The 15,118-nt window shown below is 43.3% G+C and overlaps 1 protein-coding gene across 1 annotated transcript in view; it reads left to right on the top strand.

The window, feature by feature from the left end:
- Positions 1-3,208: 3,208 nt before the first annotated feature.
- The window catches only part of GDF6 (growth differentiation factor 6), a 37,596-nt gene continuing 25,686 nt past the window's right edge, over positions 3,209-15,118 (top strand). Inside the window, exon 1 of the mRNA XM_030190187.1 lies at positions 3,209-3,562. Within this exon, the coding sequence (XP_030046047.1) occupies positions 3,226-3,562 (337 nt within the window). The 5' untranslated portion in view covers positions 3,209-3,225. The remainder of the gene's footprint in view (positions 3,563-15,118) is intronic.

Below are 15,118 nucleotides of genomic sequence, written 5' to 3'. Positions count from 1 at the left end.
ACTATACTTTGGACTTCCCTGATGTACATGGTTGTTCTGCAAGTACAGTGCATGTAGTTGTGGACATCCAGGTCAATAATCGAAATTAGGACACCCATCTCAGGGAAATCCATCATGTTCTTACATGGGCGTCCCTGGGATAGTATTTAAGCGCCCTTCTCAGTATTTTCGATTCTTTGCATCGCATTGGTACAATGATACCAAAGCAAGCACCCACCCGCAAGGGTAATTTCAGTGACCCTGAAATTGAACTGCTGGTGCAGGAAATCCAGAGAAGGCACACACATCTCTTTGCTCCCACGGGCCAGAGACTGGCTGCTACAACAAAGCAGAGAGAATGGGAGGCAGTAAGGGACCAGGTCAACGCGGTCTTCCACTATGGCAAGGATGTGGAAGACTGCAAGCAGAAGTGGCGCCAGCTGAAGCGTGATGTGAGGAAGAAGGCTTGTGCCAACCCCCCAGCAGATGACACTAGTAACGACCCCCCTAGAGCACATCATTCATGGGCTCTTGCCCCAGGAGGGGATCCATGGCATTGGGTCCCTTGACATATTGGTAGGTTGACCATTAGGAAGCTGCGGTGTCTGTTGTGCTGCACTACACTCTGTTTTACACAAGTGGGGGACAGCGTGGTGCTCCTAAGTAGGGGAAGGGGTGAGAACACCACATGCAATACAAATCACTATTCATTACAGACCATGACACAGGGAGTAGCCAGGTGGAGGGGGAGGGGGAGGGTTTCCAGCTATGTGTGTGTAGGTTACCACTGTTTCACAGCTTTGGGGGCCTTCCCAAAGCTTATGACTTGAATTCTGAAGCCATTCAATCACTCCCTTGACTTGGGCTGCCCAATAATAAGTTGTAAAATTAGGGACACCAAGTCCACCCACTTTCCTATCCTGAAATAGAACAGAACGGGGCAACTGCAATCATTTGTGATTCCATTCAAATTGTTGCACAATTCTGATACCTACAATAGAAGAGGTAGTGAGAGAAAACTTTTCCTCTAAGAAAACCAAATAGCCTCATATTCTTGGAGGCTCAGGTCTAGCCTCGGTTGAGTTAGCCACCTAACCACTGCGTCATCATTGAAAAATTTGCCATAGAAGTACCTGCACAGATTTACACATACTCTTTGGCATGGACAAATTTCCTGTTGTATTTTGCATGCATACATAAGTCCAAACCCCAACAATACCTCAGCCCAGGTTGGATAAACATATGAGGATATAGTGTATACACTTAATTTTAAGCATTATGATCCTGCCAATTTTAGAAAAGACCATTTCTTTAAAAAAAAAAAAAAACCACAGAAAGAAAAACAAACAAACAAAAAAAAATAAACAACACCCATCTCCCCCCCCCCCCCCCCCCCCCCCACTGTTTCACCTGTGGAAATGCCTTTTAAAATTGCTCATATTGATAGAGGGCTAAGCGGTTTCTCTTGGAAGGTGACTACTTTGTAATATGAGAGTAATTTTACAGCAGGTCAGCTATTTGTGATGGCCAAGTAGGAGTAAGTGCCACTTCTGTGGGTGCAGTGGGCACTGAGCACCCCCAATATTGAGCAACCTCCTTTTTACCCAGAGAGGGGAAATCTGTGTTGCATTTATGAAAAGTTGGCACTTATTGTGAGACTGTTTTTTTTTAAGTCACATAGGTGCTTATTTACTCCTCACCGGCCTCCCACTTAGCCATCTATCCCCCCTTCAATCTGTTCAGAACTCTGCTGCACGTCCTATATTCCGCCAGAACAGATATACTCATATCACCCCTCTCCTCAGGTCACTTCACTGGCTTCCAATCAGATACCGCATTCAGTTCAAGCTTCTCCTTCTTACCTACAAATGCACTCAGTCTGCAGCCCCTCATTACCTCTCTACCCTCATCTCCCCTTACGTTCCCGCCCGTAACCTCCATTCACAGGACAAATCCCTCCTCTCAGTACCCTTCTCCACCACTGCCAACTCCAGGCTCCGCTCATTCTGCCTTGCCTCACCCTATGCTTGGAACAACCTTCCTGAGCCCTTACGCCAAGCCCCCTCCCTGCCCGTCTTCAAGTCTTTGCTTAAAGCCCACCTCTTCAATGCTGCGTTCGGCACCTAACTCTTACCGTTCAGGAAATCCAGACTGCCCCAATTTGACTGCCCCTATGGGACTGACTGTTCACGTGTCCTTTAGATTGTAAGCTGTTTGAGCAGGGATTGTCCTTCTATGTTAAATTGTACAGTGCTGCGTAACCCTAGTAGCGCTTTAGAAATGTTAAGTAGTAGTAGTAGTTATGTGTCTTTTTTTTTTTTTTTTTACTAGGGGCAAAGTGGCAGAAATTGTGGCTATTCTGAAACCACAGACATTTATGCCTGCTCAGAAGCAGGGTATTTGATATTCCACTAAATTTGTACACCTTCTAAGAGATTTATAAAATTATATAACATTCTAGGAAATATATAAGAAAAAGGAAGTGCATCAAGGTAGGGGAGAGGACAGGTGACGATAAAGCGATAGCCTGGCACTCCCGTCCACTGCCCCCTCCCCTCCCAACAAGGTGCAGAGAAGCAAACAAGAAGTATATTTCTCTTGTCTGGTTTATTTCTTCAAATTTCTAGCCCCTGGTCTGAAAAAATAGCTGGCTGTGAGCACCTTTCCTGTTCTCTGCCTTGTGTTGCCTGCTGCTTGTACTCCTGCGCTCTTCCAAGCTACCTCCCCGGGGCCAGTTTTTCTGACGGTGGCAGTAGAGATTGGGAAAGATGCATCAAGCAGGGCAATTGCTTAAGAAACCAACACCAACAGGGAAAGCTGGATAATGTCAGTGAAGCACTTGGCACCTGCTGGCCCTATTCGCCCTGTGCCTCGGGCTGTCCAGCCCCCCTGCAGTCTTCCCTCCTGCTATCTATCCCGGTCCTTTCCCACCTTAATCTGGCGTCTCACACCTTATTCCTTCACGCGATGTGCTGTATTTGCTCTCCTGCGCTAATACCGCGCAGTAAGGCGCAACCTGCTCCTGGCCGCCCATCCTGAACAGTGCGATCCCGACCTGCCCTGTCCTATTTGCCCGCCACAGTCACCCCGCCGTGTATAGGGCGTGCACCGGGGCGTGTCTGAGCCCCCCCCCCCCCCTCTTTCCCTCCTAGAAGTAAAGTCTCTGGGAGGATCGCACACATCTCTTATCCTCCCCGGCTCCCCTCCGCATCGAGCCAGGAAACAGCAAGTCCGGTGTGGGCAGAAATGGATGGCCAGCGAGCTCTTCTGCTGCTCAGTCTCTTCCTCTGGGATTTACCCTCTTTCCAGCAGGCTTCCATTGTCGGCTCGCCGGAGCTGCTCGCCCTCAGCCCAGACCCCAGGAGGCTCAGCAAAGAGGGCGAAGGGCACCGCGGCAGGTCCCAGGGGCACGGGGGTCGCTTGATGGGCAAGCACGGCAGGACCCTGGCAGTGCTGCCCCACGAATACATGCTGTCGCTGTACAGAACTTACTCGATGGCCGAGAAACTGGGCATCAATGCCAGCTTTTTCCAGTCCTCTAAGTCTGCCAATACCATCACTAGCTTTGTAGACAGGTCAGGAGGTAAGTTGAAAGAGTGCTGCCGTCTTCCTACAGGCTGCAAATGCGAAACGTGCCTGTAGCTTTATCGCGATATATGTGTGTGTGTATGTGTGTGTGTGTGTGAGAGAGAGAGGCTTGAAATGACAGAACCTTTAACCTGAATATTATGAAATCGGATTTAAAATATTAGATATATTCAAATTGAATAGAATTAGAGAAAAGGATGTGAGTTTGATTCATGAATCTAGAAAAAACAATCTCTAGACAGAAAATGTTGAACACGTTTTTATGAAGACAAAAATGTAACCTGTTGCCTTTGCTATTTTATTGAAAAAGAAAGAGGTTTTATTTTAAAAAAAATCTATTCGGTTTAGACAAATATAAAGTTCAAACTGATGGAGAGCAAACATCAGCTGCCTAGCTGTGTCTTGTCAGAGAAACTGTTTATCGAGATTACCTGGACAAACAGCAGAGATTTTGGATACTAAGGCATTTTTTTAAAAGCTGTGTGCTTAAAGTTCAGAGAATGCGCCTGTTTTATTCTTTAATACTGACAAGTAACGTTGTTTCCCGTGCATCAGAATCTCAAGGCACAAGCAACGAATGTGCCTATAATAATAATAATAATTTTTATTATTATTATTATTTTGCCATTTGCTAGCAGCAGCGCCTACAGCGTCTTCCTTTTATATCTGCCCACAGAGCCGCTGCTGAAAGCCCTGTAGAGCAAATGAACTTACTATGTTTTATGCTGATATTAAGAGGACTAACTCCACTTTCAAAAGCCAGATGACTCCTTTGTAGTTAAACGAGCTGGTTATTTGGTCCTCAGCTTCAATTTTAAAAAGGCAGAGTTGAGACTTGCTTCCCCCCAAAGGGCATCTTTTTTGATCTGCAAAGGGACAGCCTGTACTTTGCGGCAGACGAGAACGACTGTAAAAATCCTCGAAAGAAAGTTAGAGATCTTTCTTTTTTTCCACTCTCTTCCAGCAGAATATAGTTGAGGCGAAAGGTCTGTGGAAAATAATTTTGACAAAAGAGAGGCATGCACATAATTGGGGCTCGAGGGTTTCTGTCAGTGTTAACATTGTCTGAAACAGTATTTTAAATTAAGACTGATACGTTTTTTCTTTACCACCTGTATTGTAAGGCTTCATTTTCATATAGAAAATTCATTCAGTTCTGAAAATGGGAGAAAAAAAAGGCCCCCGGACAATACGATGGGAGTTTAAACAAATGAATACCTGCTTCTGTTTTTTTCTGTGTTCCTTAGTGCTAAGTGAAGCCCGCTGAAAAATTGGCGCACAAAATATTGTGCGTTAAGCGCTATTCTATAAAGGGTATCCGCACGTTATGCACTTCGTTATAGAATAGGATGTGCGGCTAACTCCCAATTAAGTCCAATAATTGATTGTTAACAGCCAATTATAGGCGCTGATCTGCTTAATCGATTAAGTTGCGCGTTGCGTGCACTAAATCTGCACTTTAGTCGCCATATATAGAATCCGGAGGTTTGTGGTTAATTTAATAACATTTTTGTCTTCGGCATATGACAAGGAGACGGTGTACAGAGGAAAATCGATTCGAAGATAGAGCAGGATGTGGGTAAACACGAAAAGGTTATTCTGAAAGAATAACAGTTCCCCCTCCACCTGGCAAAACTTGCAAGAGTCAATGAAAAAAAAATTGGGATTACTTGTCATGGGAACGCTGATGAAAAACTGGTACAACATTTGCACGGGAGCAAAACTGAAACAATCCTTAAACCAGTTCTAAAGTTTACTAAAAGCTCCTAGAAGTGACAAAATAGTTTTCTCTCGCTCTCTCTCTCTCTCTTCCCGCCAGAGTTTAAAGGTTTCTTTACCAAATCTGCCACAGGGGGCAGTTTTGTGGGTTTCTTATTTATTTAGTCTCTTTGGGAGAAGGGAGGGGGGGGGGGGGGGGTGAGCGAGAGGATTATTTGCTCAGCTACTTTCCTACCTAATTAGAACCAACACGACCGAGGCCGGTGTCAAACTTCTTTACTACTTCACAATCAGGTCCAGCGTTTTGTTTTGTTTTTTTTGCATTTTTTTTAAACACTTTTGTGAATTGCTCTGGAAAACGTTTAGCTTTCTGCCAGGCTGTATATATTTCTGGTGGCAAAGTCTGTCGCCTTTAGGGGCAATTTTGTCCTAGCCTTGGCCTGCCTAGTGCAAAGAGCTTCGTTGTGCGTAAAGTCAGCAAACGAAGTTTAGAAAGGGTTAAGCTGCTCCTGTGTGCGGTAGAGTTTATGTTTCCTCATAATCCGTTATGTTTGACACTTAGTGCGTTGGTTGTCAACGTTTTTAAAGTCAATAAAATGAAAGCATGCACGGATTTTTTTGCGGGGGACGGGGGAGACAAAGTTGCCCCATTCTGATTTTATGACTTTGCTACAGTTATTAATATTACACTCTGGAACGTTGTAAATACAAATATATGCTTTGTTTTCTCTGCAGATACGATTTATCTGGTGTGCTAGGGTATAGGAATAAGTTTGTTGTTTTAGGCTATTTTTGCATTGTAAAGATCCCCCTTTTCCCCCCCTCAAATTACTTCTGAAAAAAAAAACCCCAACAACTTTCATCCACCGGCCAAATACGTCCCACTGAAACCATAATCCTTCCGAGAGCAACATTAGAACAGTGAAAACATTAGGCGCATTTAAAGCTGCGATAAATACGGTTTTAACAAGACAGTTCAGCAACAGTTCGTCTCGCTGCATGAGAGTCTTCTGTGGGGAAAGCGGTTTGTGAACAGAAGTCCTGGTTTGATTAAGGAAAAACCTCACATTTTCCCCTCATTGATTTTGATTCGATGTGTCATAAGCTGTGACCTTGTGCCGGACCTTCCTCATGGAGCCACTGACTGGAGTATTTGAACTCGGTGATCTAATTGAGTAGTAGCTCAAATATTGTCTAGTCTCCTATAATGAAGAGTGCCAGTCAATGACATAGCATCAAAACATTTCCAGAGAACTTCCGTGGTAGTTGTTTGGGTTGTTTTTTTTTCCTGCCCATTTCCCTGTGAGATAGTTGCCCAGTTAATTGCTGAACTGCAGTGCGACGGCAGCTGAACCCTAGATGACTCGGGAAGGTTATGTCAATTCATTTAGAAACAGTAGGATACCTCCTCCCCCTCCCCCCCCCCCCCCCCCCCCCCCCCCCAACGCTGACTGAGCTGGAGATCTGGGAATAGGAAGCTGCCTTGTTTGTTTCGGACACTAATCTAGTCTAGGGAAATTCTAATACAGAATGTGGGCAAATTTTGTGTGTGTGGGTGTGTGTTGGGGGGGGGGGGGTTATGATGATCTCCTTTTTCGTTATACCAGAAAGAGCGTTGTTTTGAGATACAAAGATAGTACTAGTTTATGACATCTCTAAATACTTAAGGAGAAAAAAAAAGATTCGTTGGATTATTTCATGAAACCGAAGCCAAAGAACATAACATCAGAAGTTCATTCCACACCCAGGATTTAAGAGCATCTCGGGGGAGAAAGAGCACCAGTTATTTAACTCATTGCTCATAACATTATTATTATTATTATTATATTATTATTACTTCTCACTTGCTTCCTTTGCACACAAGTTAATGAGATCATTCACCGTCACCCCTGTCCGAAAGTGTTGCTTGTTGAGAAAGTAACAAAAAAAAACGTGCTTTTTTTTTTTTCTTGCTACGGTTGTCAGATTAGACAAGACCTTGCCGATGTAGGAAAATTACTGTTGGCGCATAAGGTAACTCATTAAAACGCAGATGGTGCTCACTGGCCTCAGGACTCCCTAGCACTGGAGCTGCACAGTAAACCAAAGACAGGGCCTGGTAGGGAGAGGGGAAATGACTACCTGACGGCCGAAAAATTAATAAATGCACACACAACAGACTTTGTTGCCTGTACCTATAAAAGTAGAAACGATTCAGACTAAAACAAAGTCAGAGAACCTAGAGAAACATTTGTTAGGCATTTTTATCGACATGCATCATTCTGATTGAAAAGGAGGTTTCAGAGAAACGTTTTTTTTTTCAGAATATAATCTAAAAATGTACAACATACTGTATTTCAAACATAACCCCCCCCCCCCATATTTCCAGTTATCGTACCCCCTTCTTTTTCTTGCGTCCAAAATGTTAAGCTGTTTCTTAATAATAGAAATAAAGGAATCGTCTTTCAAACGCATCTTCTGAAACTTACTGAGGCAAACCCAAGGGTTTTGGGTGGACCAAAAGTTGTAGTGCGGGGTGATGAATAGGGAGGGCAGCGAATGTTGCCCCAGCCCTGGTGTTGATGGCAAAGGGGAAATGAAATATAATCAGGGAAGTGTTTTAATGGGCAAGAAGGGAATTCACAACTGTTAATTATTTGGTGACCTTGTACTGGATTTGTTGGAGCCCCTTATAGAAACACTAATTCAGTCCAGAAACAGCAGAAGGTTGTACTGTGTTGGTTTTAGGAGAAATTTATAACAGACAGCAGCTTATAAACCCTTTGTAGAAAAAACACCATCTATAAAACTCCGAAAGCTTTCTGCAAACTCCTACACACACATTTTTAACTATGGGCCCCCTTTACAAAGCTGCTGTACAAGGGATCCTGCGGTAGCGTTGACGCGTGGATTTGCCGTGCACTAATACCCTCATGATCAAAAGCAAACGCCAGCGCTAGAGGCTGTTAGCGCCATACTAGCACTGGCGTTTGCTACCGCCCCATGATTAGAGCCCTCGAGCGTGTGAAACAAGGCGCTCGAGAGCTCTTTGCGCAAGTAGCATGCTAATGCATGCTAAACAGGGCTCAGCGCATTCATCGCCAATGATCAGCGGCCAGCGTGCCAAAATTTGGGTCTCTTTTACTGGAGCAGGTAAAAGCAGAAGCGGAGCCAGTTTCAGCCAGGTGGACGGCGCAGGGGGAGCGAGAGCGAACTTCCGCAGGTGCACATTTTCAGTGCTACACAACAAAAAAAAATAGGCGCCCGCAGAACTCCATTTTGGGGGAGCGGCCGCTCCCCTGGTGCCCCACCTAGCTATGCCACTGGGTAAAAGGCAGAAAAAAAGAAATAGCTGGGCATTAAGTTCACATTTGCCAAGTGGCCATTTCCTGGGGGAGCTCTTACTGCCCGATTAGTGCCAGGTAAACCCCCAGCACTAAAAATAAAATCAATTTCCTGTTACATGGGGAAAAGGTGCATGGTGGGGGCGGCATTACCGCCAGCCCCCCGCTGCAGGCCAGCAGTAGTGCTGGATGGGTACATGTCAGCACCATGGTTGCTCTACCGCGGTGTTGTAAAAGGGCCCCTGTATTCCCCGAGAACTGGGAGGAGTATTAATATTAATGCAAATTGTTTGTCTGGGGTTCTTTCCTCAAATCGGACAGTCTTATACTTTTGGCAAAATACAGAACTTGGGAAAATATCTGCAAAGTTTTCAGTCATGTTCACGCTAAATTAAATTGATCATACAATAATTTTTCATTTCTGATTTAAATAAGTTACCAGCATGGTAAGAAAGAAAAAGAAAGAAAGAAAGAAAGAAAGAAAGAAAGAAAGAAAGAAAGAAAGAAAGAAAGAAAGAAAGAAACCAAAACGTTGGAGCTAATTCTCTTCCAAATGTACAATCTTGTCAAAAGCCACTAACCTCTGTTCTTTAATCATGTACTCTTGGATAAGTTAGGGAAACAGGAATGGGATTATATACCACCTTTCTGTGGTTTTTCCAACTACATTCAAAGTGGTTTACATATTATATACAGGTACTTATTTGTACCTGGGACCATGGAGGATTCAGTGACTTGCCCAGAGTCACAAGGAGCTGCAGTGGGAATTGAACTCAGTTCCCCCAGACTCCGCTGCACTAACCACTAGGCTACTCCTGCACTCTAGCCAGAAACTCTGATAATGTAAAATAAATTCAACAGATGTGCATTCTATCTGCTTATATATTTAACCCTGGGAGATGATAAGGATTCTAAAATCTTGTTAATATATATATATACACACACACACACAACCCCAAGGTCCAATATCCAATATCCTTTTTTTTTTTTTAAGAAGGGACCCACACACAGGCAGCTAGTAAACTACAGGTTGCAATTGAGTCCTTATTATTAGAAAGTAAAATAAATTATTTTAGATGTGGTGCCAGAGTGTTGGTGTGTGTGTGAGGGGGGGGAGGGGGGGGGGAGACTGAACTGTTGAGTAAAGGAAAGAACTTCTCTTATATGCTTTTACCAATATTTGTATTCATCAAGGTTTTTTTTTTTGTTTTTGGCTACAAGAGGAAACGTTAGGATGTGGGGCAGAGCTTTGTGACAGGCATATACTTGTCCCATCTGCCTTGAAGTCTGTCCATGGAATTAGAAAGAGCGATAGAGATGAAGAAGTTGGCAGTAAGCCCAGAGCAGAACTGCCAAAGCAGAGAAAAGCCTGTTTCAATTTAACCTACAGAAGGTGCAGATTTAGCCTTGCAGTCAATAATTTCAGAAGTTCTGAAGGATGAGTGGTGGGTCCAGAGACCAATGTCAATGGGGGGGGGGGGGGGGGGGGGGGAGCGAGCCTAAGCATTTATGGTGGGCATCAGGGATTCTTGTTTGCCCAGACCATGGGGGACTAGAGGCCATAAAGTTTTGAGGTTGACCAGGGTGGCGGAGGAAGTCTCTGCTGGCCATGGCCAAGCTCTGGGATTGGGCAGAATTATTTAAAATTGGCAGCTGTGGGAAGGTTGCCCAGTTGCAAGCTTCCTTTTTGTTTGCTGGGAGGAGCTGGAAAGGGAATTTTAAGGCTGTGCCTCCAGTGAACAGGATTCTTCCTGCTCCTCAGAGGTTTCCCTTCCCAGTCACCCTTACTTTCATTACTTGCTGCTTGTATATTGTCACAGCTTGAGGGGGGGGGGGGAGGTATAATGGAGCTAGGAGCACCTTCAATGGAGGTCCTTTGAACAAGGCCTTAACATCCACCATGTGGTCAATTTTAGGCCTATGTTCACAAGCTCAGGCCTGGTCCTTTCTGTAGCTGGTATGGCGGGGAACAGGGTTTTTTCTCACGTTTTTGTTAAAGTTTACTTGGGCACCTCCCTGTATATGGCAGGCTGTCCACCTGTTGATACGGTTAAGTTTTATTCTTATGGCTTGGGTAAAAATTTGTAATTCGTCAATAAATGGAAGCTGCAGCCTTTGTTGTATTCCAATAAAGTTTTTTTATTTTGAAATAAATATATGTTATGGTATTATATGTTTAAATTAGTTTGGCATGGAGGGGTGAATAGTTTCACATCCCCTGTTAGTAAGACCGTTCAAAAATATAGAATCCAATGGCAAGAACTGGGAATGTGCGATCTTAATAAGTTATGTTGTGCACAGTACAGAAAACAGCCAGTGCTGGGAAGGAATGCTTGTGAAGAATTTCTCTTGACATAGCTGGGATCTGAGATGCTTCAGGATATTACATGATTTTCCCCACAAATTAATCGGGAGTGTGCAGTTTAAGGCTCGCTTCCTGTGTGGGGCTTTACATGTGGTTGGAAATAGCTTCTCAAAGCAGCAAACTATTATTGCAACTGCGGTTTTTAGTGTAATTTGCCATGATGTAAAGTTAAGATCCCAGCGCTGATGAGCTGGCCTGGAGCCCAGCACTTGATCCGCCATGAAAAAAGAAAAGTTCACAAAAATAAAAGAAAACAACTTTCCTTTTTTAATTAATCTCACCATTTCGCCAGAGTCCATCTCTATAAGGGGAATGACATGTAGACAGTAGGCGTTTCTATGTCCCCAGAGGGTTTGGGTTTTGACCCCTGCCTTCTCCTCCACTCGGAATTAAAAAAAAAAAAAAAAGATTCTGTTTTACGGGCAGATAAAAACTGTCTCCGGAGGGACGGTGTCCTAATTAGTAAGATAATGAAAAGACTATTTCCTCTTTTCGTTTCTAAATATGTTGGTTTGATGGAAAAGCTTTATCCAGCTATATTATTTGAGGGTTGGCAGGGAGGGGACGATAATTTCTAGCGCCGGAAAATAATTGTATTAAATTTAAATGTAGACTGCTGTGGCTCCCTCTTTTTAAGGAAAACGTTTAAAACAAAATGAATCAAAACAAAACAGAACTATACATACATAAATACACATACACAAAAACACCAAGCCTGCCTCGCTTCCCTAATTAGACGCGCATACACATCAATAAGTAAGTAACAAAAATCAGATCAGTTATTAAATTAAATCCAGCGCTTGAACATTCTCTGCTTTGAATCTCTTCGATTTCCTACAGCAATGACATCTGAAAACTAGGGTGGACTGAACGAACCAGGAAAAAGGCTGTCGTACATCTGGCCCTTAGTTGGTGAACAAATATTTCACGGGGGCTAATGAAGATGTTAAGTGACGGTCTGCATTCCAGAGGGTGCAGCAGAAGGCAATGGACAGGAATTCCTTTTCTCTGGTCACCTGTGGTCTTTTTTGTGTGAGAAAAACCCAAAGCAAATTTAAGGAAAGATTAGGAAAGGGACCCAGCTAGTCCTTACAGCGTTTCACTCAGCTTGCTTTCATTGTAAATACGACTAATGTGCTCTCCCCCTCCCTTTGTCTACCTCTCCTGAATGTTTGCACCGCTAGCAAGTCAATATGCTTTAGGGATTATGTATTCACAAGAGAACAAATACAGTTTATCCGACTAGATTGAAAGCTGATTTGTAGTACCAACCGGTCTCTAATCACAAAACGTGTGTACTGTCGGGGATGAAAAAAAAATGCTTGTCAGCAAAGATCCCCACACAAGGAGGAAATTCAGGACCTCTAGTGTTCGTTAGCCCACGTTCAGAAACGAACAATTGAAGAAATATTTTTCTAGGATAGAAAATATTTTTAAACCCTGCTGCGTGCACGTTTCCACCTCCCTCTTGGTTGACGCTTCTCTCCCTACGTGTTTGGATCGTCAGCTGTGCTTTTTTTTTTTTTACATGCTCTTGTTAAGATGAACTCAGAAATATATTAGTTACGATGTGCAATATATTGTATAATCGGTAACATTTTTTTTGTTAATAATCTTTATTGGCAAGAGAAATACACAAGTGTAACTATCAACAAACCGTATCAATAAAAATACACTACATCAACATACATATATCAGCAAACAGCATACATATAGGTCTCCCAGCTCAAAACCCCATCTCGAAATGGTTATACAACATAATATATTAGCTATGAGAACTCTGCTGCAAACACGACTTGCCCTATTCCCTTGCACCAATGAAAATTGGTAACATTTCAAGGCAAAACTATGCCAGCTTCAGTGTTTAACACAAATACTGTGTTGTTTGGCATTAGAAACCAAATTGCAAAAGTTGAGCAAAAAAACCCTCTGTTCAAAAGGAATTAAGGATAAATAACCCCTCACTTCCACATTTCAACTTGGGGAAAAAAAATTCTGCAGAGCATATTTGTCAGCATGAAAACATAGCGGCTGAGTTAATTACTTAATAGGCGGTGGGAGCGGGATGAGCCTGGAAATAGCAGATGGCTGGTGAGTCTCTCGCGTTTCATCGGAGTAACATGGGGATATGACATTCGCTTCTAGAGATTTTCCTGAGAAAGGAAAAGGGATACTGCTTATACACGAAGTTCAAAGCATCTGGATGACCGCATGCGTAATTAAAAAGGAATCTTGGTTTGGTTGTTATGATTATAAGTGAAGACGGGGGGGGGGATCTGGGGCCAAAAACTTTGACAGCTCTCTCTGCCCCCTAGGAACAGAGACACACTCTCTGCCTGTCTTGCTTTCAGACTGTGAAAACTATTGGCGTGACATTTTGTACACCTGTTGCCAAAATATTATATACACTGTGATTAAAATAATAGAAGACCATGTCTGTGTAAGTTACAAAATACTAAAATAAAACTAAACACAATTTCGGGATTCCGGTATTATATGCTCAAAGATTCAATGTTTTAAAGATTAGTGGGCACAAGATTCATCTGACCAATTCGACTACATCCTTTTACCGGTCCCTCTGAAAGTTTTAAACCTCACGTTGTCTCTGGTTTTTACCAAAAAAAATATAACTAGATGATCCGTTCTTAAAAGGCATCTGCGCGCCAAAGAAATCAGGACATTTGTCAAAAAGACTGAAATCCTGTAAAAGAGAAACATATTGGCGTTGTCTGATTTTCGTCACAGGGCCCAGCTGGACTGTCACTTATGCTTTGCTGGTTTTGCAGCCCGCGCAGTTATAGGGGAGAAATGAAACACAGAGCAAACGTCTCTTTGGCCAAGACTACAAGGGCAAACCCGATCTTTTCCATGAGGTCTGCACTTTACTCTGAGTCAGCATACATCAGAATCAAAACTCATGGTTCATAAGGCGATTTTATATCTCCAATAAATATTTAAATGCACTGTTGGGCGGGGATAGTGCTGGGCAGACTTATACGGTCTGTGCCCTGAAAAAGACAGGTACAAATCAAGGTAAGGTATACACAAAATGTGGCACAGACTATTGTTGGGCAGACTGGATGGACCGTGCAGGTCTTTTTCTGCCGTCATCTACTATGTTACTGTATTAACACAAGAGACCTTAAATCTGATGGGGGGGGGGGGGGGGGGGTAGCTTGCCTGCCGAAACTTAAAGTAATTATACATTTTTCCAAGGACATCTGCTAACTTTGCCCTATTCTGTGCTCGAAAAGGGAGACTATTTCCGTCAATATTTTGTTAACAGCCTAGCAGTAGTAAAAAGTAGGCTACAAAGTAATATTAAAGATTGGTCCACATATTTCCTGTGAATTAACATGGGGAGCAGCAAATGCCCTTAACAACCTATTCAACCTTTCTCCCCCTTCAGGCTATCCCTTACCCACATGACCGTTTGGTCCCACCTATATTAACTATAGCAATCTCAAAACCAGTTAGAATAAAAGAACACATAAGCAAGAATAACTGTAGCAGTAATCAGGTCACAGCTCTGTTTATTGTTAAAGAACTTAAATTAAACATAATTGATCATCCACCCCGGATGTATTACAAAATTGCATTTTAAACACAAGATAACTTGAACCAATCAGTCAGTGCTACCTATCATTTGAGCTAAGTAGTTTGTCCATTTTCCATTGTCTTCTGCTCACCATTCCAGTTAAGGCTTCAGGAAACCAGCAAGGACCCCCTTGCTATGAAGCTGGATCAGATGATCCACATAACAACTTAATTTTCTCCTACTGGGTGAAATTAAGGAGGACTATTTGTTATCTCACAAATAGGCAAATCAGCTCGGGTTCTGGCCAGCTGCAACAGTTATAGAACCCCCCCCCCCCCCCCCCCCCACACACACACACACACTCTTCAAACATGTGGAGGCATAGGAGCCAACTTTTCAAAATAATTGGGGGTGCTGAATTTTTTTTTTAATAGGTGGTGCATTCACCCTTTCCCCTCCTCCCCCTCTCTCCCCCCTCTCTCCCTCCCTCCACCCTCCCCATCCCCCTCCCTCTCCCCCTTTTCTCCTCTGAGTTCCAGGACCCCTCCCTCCCTCCCTTTGAGTTCCAGGCCCCCCCTGTCATAGGTGTAGTTTGACTGTTTCATT

Source organism: Microcaecilia unicolor, chromosome 1 (assembly GCF_901765095.1).
Source record: "Microcaecilia unicolor chromosome 1, aMicUni1.1, whole genome shotgun sequence".
Classification (NCBI taxonomy): domain Eukaryota; kingdom Metazoa; phylum Chordata; class Amphibia; order Gymnophiona; family Siphonopidae; genus Microcaecilia; species Microcaecilia unicolor.
The sequence above is the reverse complement of the archived record's forward strand: the minus strand, read 5'-3'. Positions and strand labels throughout refer to the sequence as shown.